This window comes from Cyclopterus lumpus, chromosome 13, assembly GCF_009769545.1.
Source record: "Cyclopterus lumpus isolate fCycLum1 chromosome 13, fCycLum1.pri, whole genome shotgun sequence".
Taxonomy (NCBI): Eukaryota; Metazoa; Chordata; class Actinopteri; order Perciformes; family Cyclopteridae; genus Cyclopterus; species Cyclopterus lumpus.
Window position 1 is genome coordinate 2,848,757 of NC_046978.1, and position 20,812 is coordinate 2,869,568.

Below are 20,812 nucleotides of genomic sequence, written 5' to 3' on the forward strand. Positions count from 1 at the left end.
TTTGGTGTAAATTCATGGTTAACATGAATTGCATTTATTTTTCCATTCTCATTTGTCAAACATTATTTACAGTTGATTCCAGTTCATATAAAATCTTCACACCAACACTGTGACCCTGACACACTCAACTTTAAAAATTCATACACAAGCATCCACAGACATAAGAAAAAGAATGTACAAAATGGTCTCCCGATGCAGGTATTAGGTTTTTAACTTTACTGATGACAGCTGCATTTGATAAAAAGAGAAGAAAATAATCTTCTCTCAAATTAGAAATCAAGGCAAATTATTTCAGGAACAAGAGTCTATTCCTTCAAAAAAAGTGTGAGGAGAAACATGCATGGCATTCCCAAGAGCTTATTTTAATGATCCAGTGCAGCAGTTTTAATTTAATTTAAGATATTTGCACATGATTTGTGATGTAAAGAAACCCGCGTTTGGTTTGTTTTGGTAGTTCTACTTACTCGAAGATGCTTAAGTTAAATCTGTGCATGGACATTATTACCAACACAGAGGTCTCTCTCTTACATGTCTGCACAAAAACCTGCTCCCTAGATTTTATACCCCTCAAATGTTGTGGAATGACAAATGAGCTTCTTTAATTTACAAGAGAAATTGCAAATTATTATTTCGCACCAAACTATGATGTTCTTTGAAGCCACTTTTCAGCATCCCTGAAGACTGCCTGAAGGGATATAATTAACAGTGCATGTAACATTGACCCAAGTGTAGTATTTTTAAAAGCCTCAACTCAAAAGGTCAATTTGCTAGCTTTTTTTTTTTTCAGCTTTCAACCACATCTCAGTAAAATGGATTATGATCCATAAATTTCTTTGCACAGGACCTTTAAATTGTGTAGCTGGATGGCTCCGACGTTGATTGCTAGACAGTGATCAGTAATTAGTTAGTGGGAGAATAAACACTAAAACATTGAAAAGAAAACTGAATTCATATTCCTTTTTATGAGACAGTGAGAATGCACATCCATAATAAAAACAGGGCACACTCAACTATCCATAGACAGTTTGAAATTAACCTACAATAACAAACAAAAAAGGGATAACAAATACATTCATTTTTATGATTACATATTTATAAACTAATTGCCTTGGCCCATGACATGGGACAATCAAAACAAATGATTTCCATTTAGTGCAAGTGACCTCAATGCATACATTAGAGCACCCTGCACTTACTGGGAAGGGTTTCATTCAAGCATTTCATTGGTAACAGATTCCCCTGAAGCTCTAAATCCCATCATGATAGTTTTGGCCACAACATTGACTCACTGGGAAAATACAAAAACTACTGAACCGAGCCCAGACGGCCTTGAGTCACCTGTGCAGAAACAGTGCAACACTGGACTCAGCAGTCCTTCAAATCATAACGTCTTACTTTCCCTGCCACCTGAGTATAGGAGGGATGAAATATTATATATTCCTAATGTTGCTGCTTTGCGTCACAAAATTCAGCCCGACCGGACTGTAAACTAGAAGCCAAGGCACAGTGTTGGATTCAGTCTCCCAAAGGCTCGGACACTTCAATGTAGCATCAAGTCCAATTTAAAGCGTTAATTTAGACTCATCAGCTGGAACCCCTCAGCCAGGCAGGAAAGGTGGTGATCTATAAGAGCACTCTAGCGTGGCTCAGAAACAAAAGAAATTTAGAACTCAAAAGCTGCTTTAAAGATGGATGGCTGGATGAATGGATGGCTGGATGAGGGCCACAGTGGACCAAATATTTATTTCTCTCCCTCTTTTAAATCGCCGTCTCTTTGTCTATTTCTCCTGATCCGGTCAGGTAGAGATGGAGCATGCCTTTCAGTCCAGATGCCAGCAGGATGCTCTTAAAGTAATAATTTAGTAGCACTAATAACCGAGTGACTGGGAGTGAGTCCTTGTTGTTATAACAGAACAAAGAGTCTTTATCACTCTTATATTTCCGTCATAAAAGAGAGACAAAGATGCCGTCTAGAGTTCAAACTGTTCCTTGTTGGATAAATTTAAGGGAGAGAACAAAATAAAATAGTGAGCCAACAGCCACATTTGTGCAATGGCCCTCAGATTTTGTTGTCATACAGTGTCTCCTCGTCGCTTTCACTCTCGTCCTGAAACTCATTGGCGAGCAGCGACTTCTTGGAGCCCATGGAGGTGAGCCGGATCTCATCGTCATATTCTTCTCGGTGCTGTCGCAAGCGGTGGAAGCCATCTTTTTGACGATTAGACTTGGCTGCACACACGCACCAGATGATGCACGCCGTCACTACCAACGCCGTCATGGAGGCGGCTGCAAGGGAGAAAAGAAACACACAACTCAGCATGTCTGCTGACACAGTTTATATCCAAGAGAACATTTAGATACTATGACACATCATAATAAGATTTGTTTTAATGATTAAGCACACTAAACATAAGACTGCACTCCATAAGTGTCCTTTGAGAAGACACTGATTGAGAAAGTCCTGAGTGAAAAGTCTTGGTTCAAACTGCTCATAAAAACACTGAAAAGGAGAGGAATTGAGTACAACAGTATTTCAATTTTTTGAAAATGATTTATTGAATGCGCATCATCTATGTCAAAGATCATAAGACTAACAGGAGATTTATTTAATATTTAGACTTTTCCCTCGCCAGAGTTGCTTCATAGAAGTCGATAACCATTAAAAGTTTTAAAAACATTAACTTAAAACAAACTGCAGATTAGAGTACCATTTTAGCACATCACAGGAGCTAGAGCACAACATGACATGTGCTTTATTTAATGTGGACAATAAAACATTTTATTAGACACGCTTACCCGCACTGGCCACCACAAACGCTCTGGGCAGGCCAAAGATGCTGTTGTCCATGTCAAACTCAATGACGATGGAGCTAGCCGCTTCATAGGAAGACACCACCACCTGTAACACAGCACACATCGTTCAGTGAGCCTCCGAGCCGTCACATTTCACCAACGTCGATATGGCGATTTACAGTAGAACAGAAACATAACAGGGGGAATTCTCTGTGAAACATCATAATTAAGTTTGTTTGTTTCCATTCTTAGTTTGTTTAGTGCGGTAGCCTAGGAATATGAACTGCTTTGCTAACTTATCTTCGGAACTAACTTTCCACGTCATTCAAAATGTAACATAAGCCAATATCAAGCTCTACCACATCACAAACAGGATCATCTCATTCATTCCGTCTGTTTCTCCAACTCGAGGTAAAAGCCATTCAGCTGTTTGCCAAAGCTCCGTACTGAAGTGTGGTTGTTAATTACCTAATTAGTCAGCCTCACTTACAGGTGTGACTGCTTAGTATAATCTGGTACAGGTTGTCTTAATGTCAAATAGGATTTGAGCGCTGGCTCAAATAAATCCAAAATTGCACAGCTATTTTCTGAGAGGTAAATTACTAGAATCTCAGAATTTACTTTTTGTAACTTGCTTGGCTTTTCTCCATAGCAAGTGTTAAGTGTCTCTCATTTACTCAGTGTCATTATTTAAGTGCAGTTCAACATGGGGGAAAACTAGACCCAAAGCTCAAGAAACAAGGATTCCAAACCATGTGGTTTCCGACGTGATTCAGTAATGTGGCCTGAACACACACAGCCAAGAGTGGTTGACAAAGAGTAAGTGCGCCTCTTTATCCTAATTTCTTTCCTTGTTTTTTATAAACATCATGGTTTGCTGGTAGTTTTTTGACGGTATGACACAGAATAGCCATCAACTGAAAATAATGTCCCTTTCATTTCCAGAGGAATGAAATGCGTCCCTATGGTCTACGGCGGAGTATTCGATGTCCTAAGAAATATGGGGAGACAATTAAAGAGAGGAAATGCATGTTGGCCCCAAGTTATGATTTGGACCTTTTGTGTGAGCAGAGTAACGCAGACCCCCAGAAACCCCTGGATGAACGGTATATAAGGAACGCTGCCGTTCTTCCAGATCTCAAACTGCCCCACGGCGATGGAGCCCTCACTACTGAAGAGAGGACCTCTGGCAGCTTGTCAACTAGCCAGCCAGGACTTCTGATGATTCACGGCTTCACAGTACCAGAGTACCAGCAGACCTATCATTCAGTGGTGGATCCCCTGCTCTTAAGGCCTTGCGGGAAGCTCGCAGCCTACAGTCTGGAGATGGGCAAAAAAATTAAGGAGCATCTGTTTGAAGAGCTGGCCTACCCCACGCTGCAAATTTCCGAGCAGCCGAATGGACAGGTGGAGCTGATGGAGCGATTTTGTGTGCTCCGCCCTACCCCTTTCATAGATATAGACTAATGGGGAACAATAACATTCTCCCACTGTCTATGATATGAGTGTAAACATTTGTTGGAGGGGATTATTTATGTTTCTTGAAACTTTATTGAGACTGTTTATTTACCTTGAAATGTAATTTGGCAGCTAAATTAATATTTCAAATGTTTATTGAAAGAAAAAAAGCTGAACAGTTTTAAAAAACACAAGTATGCAAGACCCACGAAGCCAAAATGAATGCTGCATTTTTAATTGGAGTTTGTATCTGCCTAAGTGTCCAAATGCTGAGTATTTCAAATGATTTGTTTGTACTGTATGTGTATGATCACCACCTGTTCAACAGGTCACATGTGGTTGCAACCGAGGCACAACTGCTTTCTTCTTTCTAAGACTTAAGCATAAAAATCATGCTGAAAACCAGACATTGTAAGCCTCTTCTTACACTAGCATTATCATCCACATTAAAGGCTTTGTATGTCACATCGCCAAAATTAAATAATAATTTAAACGTTTTTAAAGTCTCATTACATGTTTTGTTAAAACTATTGTATTTCAAGTGATCATAATGGAAAATAATCTCAAATTAGATGCTATAACTTTGATTTACTTGTCAAGTGTTATCCCATCATGATCATCTACCTAAAGGCTCTTAAATCCCTTAACGGCATAACACATGGTGTGCATAGAACTGTGTACCTCTTGACGTTGTTGTTGGTATCCATCAGCAACGGCTTCAATGTTGTGGTTGCCAGGAGCCAGCAGTGCATGAAAGTAGCCGCCCTCTGCAGTAAAGACTCTCACTCCCCCATTCAGTACAATGATTGCCCCAACAATAGGCTTTCCACTCTTGTCCCGCACCACGCCACGCACCCCTTTATGGACCTGGGTGGGGTAGAAATGGAGGGTAAATTACGCATTATGGGAAATCGAAAATCCTTAATTTCGAAACTATATATATATTATATGTCTTAAACACTTTTTTAGGCTAGAGCACTCACTATTTTAAGTTTCCATACTGCTGCATTAATTTTGAGAATATCATTTAAAATTGGTTACAAAAGGTATACAAGTCATACAGCTGTTAAAAATATTTAAGTGGCAATGAAAAACAAGTCCAAAAAACAACTCCACGTTGCGCTGATAAAATCTGGCATCATACCTCCACCAACATGCTGAGGAGAGCCTTCTTGTTCTCAGCCCAGAGTGTGGGCAGCTGCTCAGCAGGAGGAAAGAGACAGCAGCCACTATACACGGTGATCTCTGGACAGTGACCAAAGTCCATGCTGAAGTCCTGGCAGGACACAAATACACAAGGTGAAAAGTGAGTCACTTGTGGCTTCGCTTTCATGAAATACTATGTATTGGCAGCATGGACGCCAACTTAACTGCAATCACAGACTCTGTCGTGGACAGACTTACCTTCATGCTTCCCATGTGACTTTGTCTCTCTGCAGCCCTCATAACTCCATCTGGGATGTTGCCCACTGAGTCACAGAAGTTTAATTAGGTATTAATAACTATTCAATACCAACAACAACAGGGCTTATTCTTGGTACTTAAATTACATACTCTGCCCATTATGTGTACATCCAGTGTCCCCGAGGTGCATCTTAGGATGGTTGTTAGCATAAACACTTGCCAAGTACTTCAATGTGCCCTCATTTTCAACTGAAAAAAATAAAAAGAGTACATAAAACCTTAACGCCAAACTCAGTTCTGTTAAGTGATATGTATCAGCGTTAAGAAGGTGCATCGTTTGTCCTACTCTTTGCAAATTGATGCTACGTTAAATGCTTGTCAAGTCAATCTGTAAATTGTGAAGAAAACTACCAGGCTGGACAGGCTTGTCATAGGGGTAGGTAGCAACAAGGGAGCCTCCATCAAGGGCAACAGACAGAGAGTAGCTCTTGTCTAGAATCAAGTCCATCATGGCTCTGGTCTCTGGTTGGGCCTCAACCACACGCTGTGATGCATTGCCTAAAAAAAGAGGGAAACAGATGGTGGACAGGAAATGTTAGAGCTCTTTCACAATTGCAGTGTGAGTTAATTGATCAAATATATTGTTTCTTTTATCTTTGTATCTCAATTTAAATGCGTACACACACAAATCCATACAACTGACCAAAGAAATCTGTGTCCAGATCTTTGTTATGAGCATTGTTCAAGCCCTGGGTGGAGGTGCACTGCTTCTCAATAGCCTGTTCACGTCCATCTGGGTTAATAGAAGGCACGATGACAATCCGAGTCTCATTGATCAGCTGTGGAAGGGAAACAGAGAATGAACGAGTCTCATCCTGCATTTACAGGGACCGGTAACCCAATTCAGAATATGAAATGTGTATGTGTGTGAATATGAGTGTATGAACAAAGAATTGTGTGTATTCCAATGAGCAAAATGTCCTGCTTTTAAATGAGATGAATTCCAGGCTATCAATTCACTAAATTTCCTGAGACCCTCTAAAACTCACCCTAGTGATGACTGGGTTTTTGCCATAGTTGATACACAGGAGGGCAGCAAACTCCAGCAGCAGCTCTGTGCCCACAGGGGCATTGCCATGGATTCCAGCTACAAAGCGGATCTTGGGCTCAGAAGGTTCAGCTTCCCCTGGTCTGTTGGAGATTTCCAAAGCCCAAATGGTTCGAAACTCTACACTTTGGCCTAAACTGGACACACAAAAGAAAAAAAAACAGAATATACATCAGTATTATAAGAAATGTAACTAAAGTTAGCAGTTCTGTACAGTATTGACTTTTGGCATAATGAGGATGAGAGCTATTGAGGTATGATATCAAACAGTTATATATCATGAAGTGGACATGACGCTGGCTGGTTCCAATACCTGTGTAAAGCTGTAATTTTGGGAAAGTTAAGCGTGAGGCCTCTCACAAAGCCAGAGAGCTCTTTGTAGCGTCTGTAGCGGAAGCTGTTCTCCGTGGCCGTGCTGCTGACCAACTGCTCCAAACCCTGGCCTAGAGAGAGGTCCTTGATTAGGCTCTGGAATGCCTTCTCAGATGGGTTCTGTGTAGGTTGGGGGCCCTTGGGAGACTGGCCATTAGGGTCTGAGTGGAAACGTGTCAGTCTGAAATCCACCAACTCTACATGATCCTTTGAGACTGTGGCGTAGGTCCTGACAGGTGTATAACTGTAAAACAGACAAAGTTAAAAGCACTGGAAATATGGGGACATAACAGCACAGAAATATGTAGAAACTTCATGGTAAATCATCTGTTTGTTCTTCCTTCTGCAAAACCAAATCTTACCCATGGGCAGAGGCGGTGATATAGTGAGTCCCAGGGACAAGCAGCCTCCAGTAGTCCCCAGTGCGAGCTGTGGTGATATTGTGGTCTATCTCCTCCACGCTAATGGTGGCATTGGGAATTCCTGTGCCATCCTCAAAGTCAGAGACTGTGCCCTTTACTCCACTGTGAACCTACAGAGACACAGTACAGCATTAACATGAGTAGATGCAAAATTGAGCATATGGGGAGAAACTTCGGGGGAATGTTAGGAGTTTATTACCTGTTGTATGAACTGAAGCAAGGCCCGTCGGTTTTGTTCCCAATATTTGGGCAATTCTTTGCTTATGGGGTACTTTACACAGCTTAGCTCGATGGTCACCTCAAAACAGTTGGTGTTTATGTAGTTCCAGTCCTGCATGCCACCTGGAGAAAAAGTGCTCCTTTAAACTTCATCTAAAACTAAAAATGACAAATTCCATTTCAAAGAGGTGTGGGAAAATATTATACATATTAACAATTTTTACAGATTATATTATAAATCTCAAACATAAATAGTGATTTGGCCGACCTCCTGTGGGAAAATAATGAATGTGGCGAGCAACAACGCCGTTGTGGTAGATGTAGGCTTACCTGGAACATTGTACCAGTTGGCACCATTGGTGATGCCATCCTTAAAATATTCCCCACGGTACAGGTCTACACAAGGGTGTCCATTGTGCATCAAAGGATTCTCCTGCACGCGCAGATCAAATACAACAATGAGTACTGTTGTGGTCGTCGTTTCACAGATGTCACAAAAAGCCAGTGGCCTTTCTATGTTTAACTCCTAACTCCAACTATTTTGTTTTCGATTATAAAATGAAACCATATGCACACATTATCCCAGCCTGAAACAGCAAGAGTTACCTGTGAGTAGGCTCTAGAGACCTGCTGAAAGACTTTATCATCAGGCGAACGGCTGTACTGCGATAGCCCGTCTTTGTCATCGTCATAGGGGTAGTTGACGACCAAGGAGCCTAATATTCCACAACACAAAGATTAGGCAAACCAGTATAAAAGATACATACATTTACGGTTAAAATAAATATACTATCTATGCCTAACTTGTTTACCTGTCATGTAGCCTAATATCTAGACTTAAAGTGAGGATACAAAGCCAAGACTTAAAACCATAGCAGTAATCCTCTAGGTTTATTGAAGTAACTTTAAAATCCAATAAAGTGTGGAAAGAAAACAGGCATAACATGTAAATACATACATAATAATTACAATTATAAACATGATTAACAGACCAGAGAGATCACTATCAAATTGCAAACACTGACACTGAAAGACTGCAGTCTTTGGCACTAAAGCTCAAAAGGACAGCGTACCTCCATGAAGGTTGGCTGACAGGACGAAGGGGATGCTCTTCGCCCAGTTCATCACAGCTATAGTTTCTGGCTGTCTGGGCTCTTTGATGATAAAAAACTGGTCTGGGAAGTTGCGGTTCAGGTCGAATTTGTTGCTGTTGTTGCGCCCTTTGTAACCCCTCACATCACCTAAGGAAAAAGTTAGCAGCAAAGAGTCACCTACATGTATCCATATCTGTAACGACAGCATGTTCCTGCTGACGAGATGTACACAACCTCAGCTCAACTTCCCTATACTTCCTTTGACACATCGGCAGCAACTGTCAGCTAAAGTACATTGGGGAAATTTCAGAAAGCACCTCCTGTCTGCCATTCTTAAAACATTTTTTTTATACAGAAGCAAGATGGTGCTACTAAAGCCATTTAAACCAGCAGAGGAGGTGAAGCCTTCAATGTGTAAGGATATACCATTTTGCAAAGGGAAATGAAAAGAAAATCTTTAAAAAAAAAGATAACACAAAGAATGCTGAATGTACCTCTAATAAACCTATAAACACTTAATGAACGAAGGTCGTATTGAATATTTATTTGTGATCACTCAAAATATCCCCTGCATATGATTTTTTTTGCAAGCCCTACAGCTGATAAAAGGTTAGCGACATACACTGGAATGTTAGTCAAGTGTAAAATGACCTGTAATGTCACAACTTTGCTCATGTTTGCAAAGCATTCCATACTGTGCAGATAGTGTAACTGTATTGTTGCCTGTTAAATAACTTCTGAGTGTGTCCCTTACCTTCAGTGGCTACCTCATATCCGTCGGGGTTCATAGAAGGCATGATGTGAATGCGGGTATTGTTGACCAACTCAGTGACCTCCGGGTCAGTACCATAGTTACGACACAGGTACTCAATGAGGTTGAGCAATAACTCTCGGCCCACCACTTCATTACCGTGCATGTTGGCTATATACTTAAACTCTGGCTCACCTGACATGAAAACAAAAAAAAGGAGGTTAGAGTAAAGATGTGTATTAATAGATAGCATTAACATATTGTTCCATTTTAAAAAGGAAAAATCCTCCATGACACGTAAATAAAAAGAAGTATTCCAACTCCTTTAATTCACCCATCTTGGACATACCATGCTCATGGACAGTGGGGTTGTCTGAGATAACCATCACATAGAGCTCACGGTCTTCCACGGAGTGGCCAATGTTGTAAAGATGGACAATAGAGGGGAACTCGCTGCTGTACTTGCGCAAGAACAGATCCATGTCTGAGTAGCTGTGGTGACGAAACTCCTGAGGCTGGATGGGCTGATGTATAGGTGGAAGTATAGGGGGGCTGTTGTTGCTTGTTGCTTCAGGTGCCACCCGGTGCTGGGTGGAGTCAGAAGAGTTGGTGGTGGTGGAGAGGTTTAGATCATTGTTGGATGGCATGGCGTATGTAGTCACAGTGATGCCACCTGAGCCCTCATTGACCACAGGTGCCAAAGTAAAGTTCAGTTCTTGGGCTTTGCCCTCCTCGACCAGAACACTGTGGACTGTCATTGGTATGTACCTGTGTGCAAAAAAAAAAAGACATGCTTGAATGCTTCCACTCCACCTTAAAAATCACCAGGAAGTATCCAAATTATATGACAACACAAACAAGCATTAACAGTGTAGTGAACTTGTAAAACTCTCTACAAGGAAGTCATTCCCCAATAAACCTGTGACATACATTTTTCTTCAGAAAGATAATTACTCTGTAACTCTAAAGAGGAATGCAGCACTTGTGTTAAATCTGGCTCGGATATTGACACTGCGCTTCACCTTTTGATAGGGAGAGAGTCAGATTACACATTTTGATAGTCAGAGAGTCACATTTCGATGAACGCACTACTCCCTGTGCGGTCAACAGTCATTGCAGTGAAATTTCAAAGCTCACAATTATTAGCGATTACCCCCGTTTTTGAAAACCTGCTATGCGAAGGAATTTAATGGTATTGCTCACCCTGGGGCCACAGCTGTGATGTTGTATGTTCCTGGGAGTAGAAGGCGGTAGTAGTCCCCATTATGTCCTGTGGTCAGGTTGTGGCGAATGCTTGCCACCACAATGCTGACATTGGCAAGGGCGGTACCATTGATGGCCTTTTTCACAAAACCATGGACACCTATGTGGACCTGGAAGACAGTGATATTGTAAATACCAAGGGTATCTGGCTAAACTGGAGAAATGGTACGGTAAAGTATCAGGCAGACTTGGATTGTGGCATTGTCCTTTTAAATAAACATACAAAAGAAGGTAACATTAATATGAATGCTGATGTATCATCACTTCTTTTCTTATTTATAAGTTCTACCTTTTCCATGTAGGCCAATAGGGATTCCCTGTTCAGATCCCATTCCTTATGGAGCTCAGAAGCAGGAGGATATTTGCAGCAGCTCAACTCCATGGTGATTTCCAGACAGTTACCATGCAGGTAGTTGTAGTCCTGCATCCCACCTAGATAACAAGCCAGAAATGTAATAAACAAAGTAGGCTATAAATGGCATAACACATTCAATTCAATATTATATCATAGAAAATAATGTGTCTAAATCTTGAGGAATTGACAGGTATGTACAACATGCACGCATAAAGTAAAATCTTAAACAGGCCCTGCTTTGCTTAATTTGAACACGACTAGTACAAGGGCCAAATTATGAACAGGAAAAGGACACTGTGTAGAAAGCTTTGAGCCCATCTTAGTCTCTTCAATGTCACAGTTTACAGATAGTGTTTAATGTGGCAACAGGCCATGACATCTGTGTTTAGGCACACAGAAAGATGTAGAGGAGGGCACGCTGTCCCACTGGCCATCCCACTGGAGCGACAGCAGGCAGCCAGAGACTCCCTGGCTGGAGGGTTGCCATGACTACCTGCTGGGCAGCTGCAGGATCCCATGAATAACTGACCTTTTTGCACTTTGTAATAGGGCTCAAACACGAACAAATAGCTTTAGCAAAGCAACTAGCCTCCCACCAGCCTCACTAAGGAAGACATCAACCACACCAGAACACAATAGCTTTTAACTATCAATGATGCACAACAAAGACAAGCACAGTATTTGACAAAACACCTAAAATCCACAACCCCAGGACTTTACAATACTCTTAACACCACCGTTTTATATGGAGTGCCACGGGTACAGCTTTAGTCAGTGCTTCTTAAACCTATTTCATTAAATCCCTATTTATATTGTACTGCACTATTACTGAACAATCATTGCCAGACAATCGTACTTATGCACATTTTTAAACAATATTAACTTGGAGGTTTTGCAGTAAATAAAGTTACAATGCATCCCTTACAACTGTGGAGAAAAGCTGCAGGCTGTAATGTGGTATGCGGCTTGGCTCTGAGAGCAGGCCACATACACCACAAACACAAGTTCCTCCAAGTCGTCCCCGGTCAAACAGCAGCTGTTCAGCGCTCTGAAACTTGGTGAGGGTCACTGGCTGCCAATTTATTCACTGGAAACTGTAAAGGGAAACTTTAGAGGACTCTTAAAAGCTAATCTGACACATTTGAGACATGCATCTCAGTTTTCTGTTTTGCATTGGTCTGACAGAAAAGCTTTAAAATAAATATAGCAGGGGCATCGCCAGTGTATGCCACAGAGTAATCCTTCAATAGACAACAGTGACCATGCTCTCTGACCTCATTTTGGATGTAATAGTGTGTAGAGGTGTGTTGGGGTAAGTTTGACCCCCTGTGGTGGCCGCAGAGACGGCATATTGCTTTGTCAACCAAACAAAACTTAACCTTTGAAAAATGTCACCTGTTAATGATGAGAAAATATTGCTGGATCTACATCCAGCTGTAACAATGTGTGGAAATCGATACGTGGCTGTCCCATCATGACAAACAACACAAACCCTTTTTTCCGGTCACAAGACGTTAGCCGTCATCCTGTGTTGAATTACTTGAAGCACTCTGTTCATACAGATCAGATAATATTTACTTAAAGTAAACACCCCGTATGCTAACATAGTCGAACAAAACACACTGACCGACTACGGCACACTCAGACTCCTTAAATATCCGGTCTATGTACCGGATCCAGTGACACACCCTGCAAGTGGAAGGAAACCACCAGCCAGACAATGGAGCCAAAGTTAGAGCTGGTAGCTGAACTTGACGTGTAGGGTATAGGGTTGTTTAAAAAGCAGGATGACTTTAAGAGTTCAGTGATGCAATAAACTATTTTACATTACATTACATTACATGTCATTTAGCTGACGCTTTTATCCAAAGCGACTTACAATAAGTGCATTAAACCATGAGTCCAAACTCAGAACAACAAGAATCAAGCAAGTACAATTTCTTCAATAAAGTTAAACTACAAAGTACTATCCGTAAGTGCCATTTAAGTGCTACTAAAGTGCTATCAGTAAGGGACATTTAAGTGCTACTACGGCATTTAAGTGCTACCTATTCAAGGTATAGTCGAAAAAGATGTGTTACTAGTTTGCGCCGGAAGATGTAGAGACTTTCTGCTGTCCTGATGTCAATGGGAAGCTCGTTCCACCAATGAGGAGCCAGCACAGCAAACAGTCGTGACTTTGTTGAGTGTTTAGCTCGAAGTGAAGGAGCTACAAGCAGATTGGCAGAAGCCGAGCGAAGTGAACGGGCTGGGGTGTACGGTTTGACCATGTCCTGGATGTAGACCGGACCCGATCTGTTCGCAGCACGGTACGCAAGTACCAATGTTTTGAAGCGGATGCGGGCGGCCACCGGTAACCAGTGAAGGTCGCGGAGGAGCGGAGTAGTGTAGGTAAATTTCGGTCGGTTGAAGACCAGTCGAGCAGCTGCATTCTGGATGAGCTGTAGAGGTCGAATGGCATTAGCAGGTAGACCTGCCAGGAGGGAGTTGCAATAGTCTAGCCGTGAGATGACCAGAGCCTGGACCAGGACCTGTGCCGCCTTCTGAGTGAGAAGGGGTCGTATTCTCCTGATGTTGTACAGCATTTACCTACAGGAGCGTGTTGTTGCGGTAATGTTGGCAGTCAGGGAGAGTTGACTGTCGAGCGTCACTCCGAGGTTCCTGGCAGTCGGAGTCGGAACCAGCACTGAGTTGTTAAAGTTAATAGTCAGGTCGTGGGTGGGAGAGCATTTTCCTGGAAGGAGGAGAAGTTCAGTCTTGTCCGGGTTAATTTTCAGGTGGTGTGCGGACATCCACTGAGAGATGTCGGTCAGACAGGCAGAGATTCGTGCTGCTACCCGTGTTTCAGATTGGGGAAACGAGAGGATCAGTTGGGTGTCGTCAGCATAGCTGTGGTAGGTGAAGCCATGCGAGCGAATGACAGAGCCGAGAGAGTTGGTGTACAGAGAGAAGAGAAGAGGACCGAGGACTGAACCCTGAGGGACCCCAGTAGTCAGAGGACAGGGCTCAGACACAGATCCTCTCCAGGTTACCCGGTAAGAGCGGTCAGTGAGGTAGGATGAGAAGAGTGAGAGCGCGGTGCCTGAGATACCCAGGTCCTGGAGGGAGGACAAGAGGATCTGGTGGTTCACTGTGTCAAAGGCAGCGGAAAGGTCTAGAAGGATCGATTTTACATTACATTACATGTAATTTAGCTGATGCTTTTATCCAAAGCGACTTACAATAAGTGCATTAAACCATGAGTCCAAACTCAAACCAGAATCGAGAAAGTACAATTTCATCAATAAAGTTAAACTACGAAGTGCTATCAGTAAGAGACATTTAAGTGCTACTAAAGTGTTAAACTACAAAGTGCTATCAGTAAGAGACATTTAAGTGCTACTAAAGTGCTACTACGGCGCTACCTTCCCTATTCAAGGTATTTTAGTCAAACATTTAAAGTGATAATCCTGCAGGAAAAAAAAACATTTAAGAAAGTATTACTGTCTGTACATGACTGTCAGCAGTGTATAGTGACACAGCACAAAAGTAAAGCTATCAGAGGTCTGACCATATTCAGACACTCCCAGGGCCTCAGATTATCACAGCAATAGAGCTGTATTTCCATACAGTTAAATTATATTCTGGACCTTGTACTCATGCATGTCTAAAGGCAATGACGTGTGTCTCAAAGGTTGTCTCAATACAACCTACAGCGTTGAACAAATTAATGAAAATAATGTAATGCCGTTTCAAGACTGGCTAATAAATTACACAAGGTGGACATTGTGCAAGTTAAAAAGCAAAAGGAAAAGCTTAAAACCAGCTTTAAACATGTTCAACAACACCAGAGTGTCATAGTTATGGGCTGAGGGTTACATAAACCACAATACAGCTCAAGTAAAGAATGCTCTCTGAGGCCAGACTGTGTCAAGAGATTATGAATCAAGATAACGTGTTATGCTGATTCATTATTTCAAGCCCCGACAGACACACAAAACATCTCCTGTCCCTGACTCCTGGTCCTGGCTTTTTGCCTGGACCACTCATTATGTCACACAATGTCGTGGCCATTTCCAGTTCTAGCAGTGACATTGCGTCCAATGAGACATGTCAGAAAGATACAAGCACTGTCTATTCAAGTGTTTTACACTTCTTCTTTTCTTTTTGTACACTGTCCATCATCATCTTGATATTGTTGCTGCTTCTTTACGAACTGGTCCCTATTGCAACCTGAACCTGCCTGAATACAGGCCATTTAAGCTGAGAAAAAGCAACAACAAAAGAGGTAATCTTCAGCTCAAACTGCCATTCAGAAATCACAGTGCTTTTCATTTCTGATGACAATTAAAGCCAATATTTACACAGAAGTATTAGCCAACTTGTGCTGTTGTTTAAAAGTGTCTGCTCAAGTTTGGTAATGATTAACATCTCCAGTTGTTGGTGATAAACGGATAGTGTGACATGTAATGACATTTCATCTAGGTTGAAGTGATCTGCACCTGAACAAATACTATTTTTTTTAAGGAATCTTGAAATTGTGTGTCAGTTTATTTACCGACATTACAACATCTGGTCATTTAAATTAGAGCAGGTATTGAAGAAAATAATAACTAAGCTGGTAAATGCAAGCTAATCCATGGGGAACCATCAATTGGAAGACACACCATCCTTAACTAAAACGTATTACAACAAAGGACATCTCAACAGGAAAAGCCATGCGGTAACCTGAAGTTGCCACACAATCTGCATTTACTTAAGCTATTTGAAGACACCTACAAGAGGACAGGGATACACATGCTTTAATATGCCCAGACTGAGCTGTTATGGCAAACCTGTTACTACTCTAACACTTTCAGGAATTACTGGCTTTGGCATTAAAAAAAAAAATCTTGAGTTTACAGATTGTTATTGCGTTTTGACACCTGGTTAACCCAAAACCAGGCCTCACTATTCAGTGCAGCAAGGACTGATACAAATATGATTTTTGAGCTCATTAAATGTGGAAATAAAGCTACTGGCACAGCCTCTAAAAAGCAAGTTGTTCAAGTTGATCTCTGAATGTAACTTTGAACAACTCAAAAGAGACAATTTTTTTTACTTTTGATCTGCAGTGAGAGAAAACCTTGACATGACAATAGCTTAAGCTATGCTACACCATGTGTGATGATTGTTAACATTTGTTCCAGAGTCTCCTTCAGCGGGTTGCTTGAACATACCACTTGTGCAATCCCACATGGTGCATGCTGCAAACTGTACAACAACAAGGGACATCCTCTGCTCTCAGATGGTTAGATAGCAGCAACACCGGTTAAACTGCCATTGCTATTCTATTCATGAAGAGTTTTTAAATTGCCTGCTGTGCACACAAAAACATAACAATTGGAGCAAATGAGAGAACAATGACAGGAAAATATATCTTCTACCACAACAGCTCTTTGATCAAATAGAACATACAGCCCAGGAGTCTTACCTCTTTTAGCTCTACAACAAAAGGTGAGGATGTACATTGAAGTCCTTAGGACACTTACAGGATGTGACCTCAAAAGATGGACTTGTCAACTGTCTGCGACTGGATATCCTCAACAGAATTTCTAAGTTGTGATGGTCAACACAAAATCAACTGGCCACCGTTTTCTGATTTCTGATCACCACAGAGAGCTTGTGGTACCTCACAAGAGTACAATTATTTGCACTAAACTAGGCATTAAAAACAATGAACATTATTCTTACCAGTAATGTCATACCACTGAGCCCCATTGGTGATGCCATCTTTAAAAGTTTCTTCAGGTGCATCGGAACAGTGGGGCTCACCAGTCTTCATCCCAGGGTGGTTCTGGGAATACACCAGGGCCAAGTAGCGAAACAGGCTGTCATCCTCTGATTGACTGTAGTGGCCATTCCGCTGGTGGAAGGCAGAGTCATCAAAAGGGTAACTGGAAACCACAGTGCCACCATGCAGGTTCCCTGACAGCACGAATCTTGAGAGACAAAGGAAGACTTTAGAAGCAAGTCTGTCTTAAAACAACTACATGCATGCACATGTGACTTCTCCTCATAACTTAAAAAAGTTACAAGGAAATAATTGTGGTGTGTGAAGATACTTGGAAGTAAATTCTCAGCATCTTCTTCTCTGGACCACTTTAAGTGAATGCTTAATTTATGTCCATGTAGGCTTATATTCTAGTCTTCCAAGTGAACCTCAGTCTTACACACCATGTTATTATGGCGTCCCAGGACGGCAGCTGTTTCTGACTTTATTTTGAGTCCCACATTTTGCACATTGAGATCTTGATTAAGAAGTGAACTACGGGGGAAATTATTGACAGAAATGTTTGCTGCTCCTAAATTTGGGGCTGCAGCACTTTTTATCTACTTATGGCTGTAGGCCTATGGGAGGAAGAGGTGAAACAATGAAAAAGAGAGACATGTAACTGGCTGAAATCAAACAGCGGAGAATTATGTATATGGTACTTTCTCCCCAACGTTCAGCTTCCAGGACGCCTCCTAATATTGTGGGAGGGGATTAATCTATTGAAAGGGTGAGAAATGTCCACCACAAATTTCCTGATAAGGGTGATGTCAGGAATTAGCTCTTTTTTTTACCGACCAGCATTGCCCAGAGATACTGGCTATCAAATAAGACAAGGAAACAAGAAAATCTATCACATTTAAGAAGCTGGAACCACTGCATCTTTGGCCATGTTGCTTGAAACGTGACTCAAAACCCTTATTCAATTAGGAAGTTATGGAGAGAGTTAATTTTCCGCCAATTGATGAATCTACAAATCGTTTTAGCTCAACTCCCAAGTGCACCTCAGTCTAAGACACCATGCCGTCATGGTGTCCCAGTTGAGTAGTTCTTAACTTTATAATGAGGCTAACCCTGCGGCCTTAATAAATGAGACAAAGAAAGTGTACTGAACTACTGAACTAAGTGGATGACGTCTACACTGCAGTGCGTTTCAGACAAGAGAGAGACTCACTTTTTTTCCTGGATCCATCTGATCACAGCCATTACCTCGGGGATAGTCTCTGGGTTAGCACTTGTCCCAGCATACTGGTCAGGAAAGCTTCTGTTGAGGTCCTTATTGTGGGCATTATTTCGACCCCCGTACTGGCCCCCGCAGTCGCCCTCTACGGACCTCTCAAAGCCGTCGGGGTTCATGCTGGGCATGATGTAAATATCCGTGGTGTCCACCAGCTCAGTAATACGCGATTCCTCTCCATATTTAGTCAGCAGGTACTCTACGACGTACACCAGCACCTGCCTGGACACGGTTTCGTCCCCGTGCATGTTCCCAACGTATTTAAATTTAGGTTTCCCCGGTGTGTCTCCGTTGGGGTCCTTGGTGATCCGCATCACCCAGAGCTGCCTGCCCTCAACAGACAGACCTATGCTCGACAGGTTAGCTATGTGAGGATACTTATGAGCTAAGGCCTGTAAACGTCCGGTCAGGTCAACATAATTGTAGTATTTGTCGTAAGTTTCTACCGTTTCCTCCGTCGAGAGGGTGACGCTTCGTGGCGGACGGCGGCTGGCGTCAACAAGGGAGACAACAAGCAAGAGAAGAAAGGCGAAAAGTGACGCCCGGAGTTTCGGCGTCGACTGTGGATGCTCCGAAATGTGCACCATGTTGACGTATCTTCTCATTTTACACCATTCGGACTTTCAAGTCAAAGAAAAACCACCAGGTCCGAAGTGTTTGGATCCCCAGCGACAGGCTGTCAGATTCAGTCTGGCCTGGCTATTTCCATCGACTTCCGCTCATCTCAGAGGGGCGGGGCTTAACGGTGACGTAGTATTTTAAGGTCGACTTTTTTCCCCCACCTTTTTGTCCCAATTTCACACATGTAACGTGTGTAAAGTAACATGCTGGCGGCTGGCTGTATATTTTCGTGAAATGTACTGATAATTAAATGTATTTATGTCCATTTGTATTAATGTGGGTGCCAGCGTTGCTGTAAATATGCATATGAATCAAAAGTCCTGACAACTTTAATGTTTTCTTTTTGTTTGTTTTTCAACAGCCACAGGCTATATATTTTCAGGTCATTTTCTGTTGCGTTATTCATTGCACTGATGGAGTTGATAAAAACTCGGGCTGTGCCTATAAAGATTTAGAGTACACCATGCTGAACCCTCAACACACTCAACGCGTATGTTAGCCATGTCCACCCACCAGTGCCGTAATGGAAACACATGAGGCCCACCTGCAGAATAACCCTGAGAGGGCCCCCCCCCCCCCCCATATGTAAGGGATAATGTATTGTCCGGCGGTCATTATCCAAAGATAAACGAACAGGACCCAAGCTTTTCTTTTGAGGGAAATTTATTCAATCAGAAAAAACAGCTCAAACAGAGAACAAATGTATTCCAACAGAAACAAAACATATGCTAGGGCCTATCAAACAGCTCAAACAGAACATATGTTACAACAACATAACAAATATGCCTACATATAGTCGATACACCGGTAGGCTACTTTCTACAGGTTTGCATTTGAATACACATGTGCGCGTCTTTTAGCAAATCTGTGTGCAAAGTCTTTAACCACGCTCTTTACATCTAAACTGACGTTTATTCTCTATGCTAAGGATGGCCAGACCTGACAGCCTCTCTTGTGACATGGAGCTTCTGAGATATGTTTTGATCAGTTTTAGCTTGGAAAATGACCTTTCTTACTTAACGGTTACTTTTATTATTGTGTACAGAGCCGTTGTCTTCTCAAAAGGGTTGCAGTGTTGTACAACGTGAAATGAAGTTAAACAACGATGTGGTTGTGGAGATAATTAAGGAAACGTGTCCGATAATGGGCGCAGGGGGTGTAGTGAGAGCATAGGTTTAATAAGGTTAATGTATTTTCAAGCACAACACATAGACAGAGCAGTACAGCTGTCAAAGTATAACGTTAGCTACGTGGTAATGTTAGCTATAGCAAACAGTACAATACCTGTCTCTTCTGGCAGATGAGTGCATCCTTCACCAGCTGGTCGAAAAAGACTTTTTTTGGGAAGTTTGGCATTTAATTCAGAAATGTTCTGTTTTGATTGCCGCTTTTGGGCACCACTTTTAAATGTGCGTTTCATTTTTCCTCAAGAGAAATGTCCTCGTAGTTCTCCCAGAATACACCGCGGCCCAACAATAACACCAGTCCGCGTAGCAGGAGGCCCTAGTGGTTGCCTGTTACGATTGCCTTTACAACTATTATTTAAAACTTATAAAGCCAGTTTAAAATACTTTTTTTTATTGTGTAGCTTTATATGAGAGAGACAACTTTGAGGGATATCTTAATGTTATTACGTAATGTAATATTATTTATTTAATACATTATTCAGAGTCGATGATGGCAGCCGATAAACCGGTTGCCATGTCTCAGACAGAATCTGCCCATGTCCGTAACAGCTACACCTGGGCCAGACATGGCAACAGTGAAATGTGCCAAAGGTGGCTCACATTTGGCCGCATCGAGCCGGAACACAGCCGAGTCAGCCGACACTTAGCCGCAATACAACTGAGTGCGCTGGCTAGTGTTGGATTTAAAAAAAAAATTGCCATGCGAGGCCCCCCCGCAGTGCGGGGGCTGCGGGGGT

The 20,812-nt window shown here is 42.0% G+C and overlaps 1 protein-coding gene across 1 annotated transcript; it reads right to left on the minus strand.

The window, feature by feature from the left end:
• Positions 1–18,993, minus strand: cpda (carboxypeptidase D, a). The gene is made up of 21 exons (XM_034547928.1): positions 18,205–18,993; positions 16,952–17,199; positions 11,174–11,316; positions 10,825–10,994; positions 9,971–10,389; positions 9,625–9,816; positions 8,850–9,017; positions 8,383–8,492; positions 8,107–8,209; positions 7,757–7,899; positions 7,498–7,667; positions 7,077–7,379; positions 6,705–6,900; positions 6,359–6,494; positions 6,067–6,213; positions 5,806–5,904; positions 5,656–5,720; positions 5,396–5,527; positions 4,933–5,118; positions 2,797–2,899; positions 1–2,286 (listed from the first exon to the last, which is right to left on the minus strand). Exons 1-21 carry the CDS (start codon positions 18,870–18,872, stop codon positions 2,060–2,062), a joined length of 4,128 nt encoding a protein of 1,375 aa, XP_034403819.1. The 5' UTR covers positions 18,873–18,993; the 3' UTR covers positions 1–2,059.
• Positions 18,994–20,812: the final 1,819 nt, after the last annotated feature.

Excerpts from the sequence above, each read along its gene's own strand:
- cpda (XM_034547928.1), bottom strand. The coding sequence starts at position 18,872 with ATGAGAAGATACGTCAACATGGTGCACATTTCGGAGCATCCACAGTCG. Across the intron at positions 8,493-8,849 it reads GTCAGCCAACCTTCATGGAG|GCTCCTTGGTCGTCAACTAC; the intron begins GTACGCTGTCCT and ends GTGGAATATTAG. Across the intron at positions 5,119-5,395 it reads TCCTCAGCATGTTGGTGGAG|GTCCATAAAGGGGTGCGTGG; the intron begins GTATGATGCCAG and ends TACCCCACCCAG.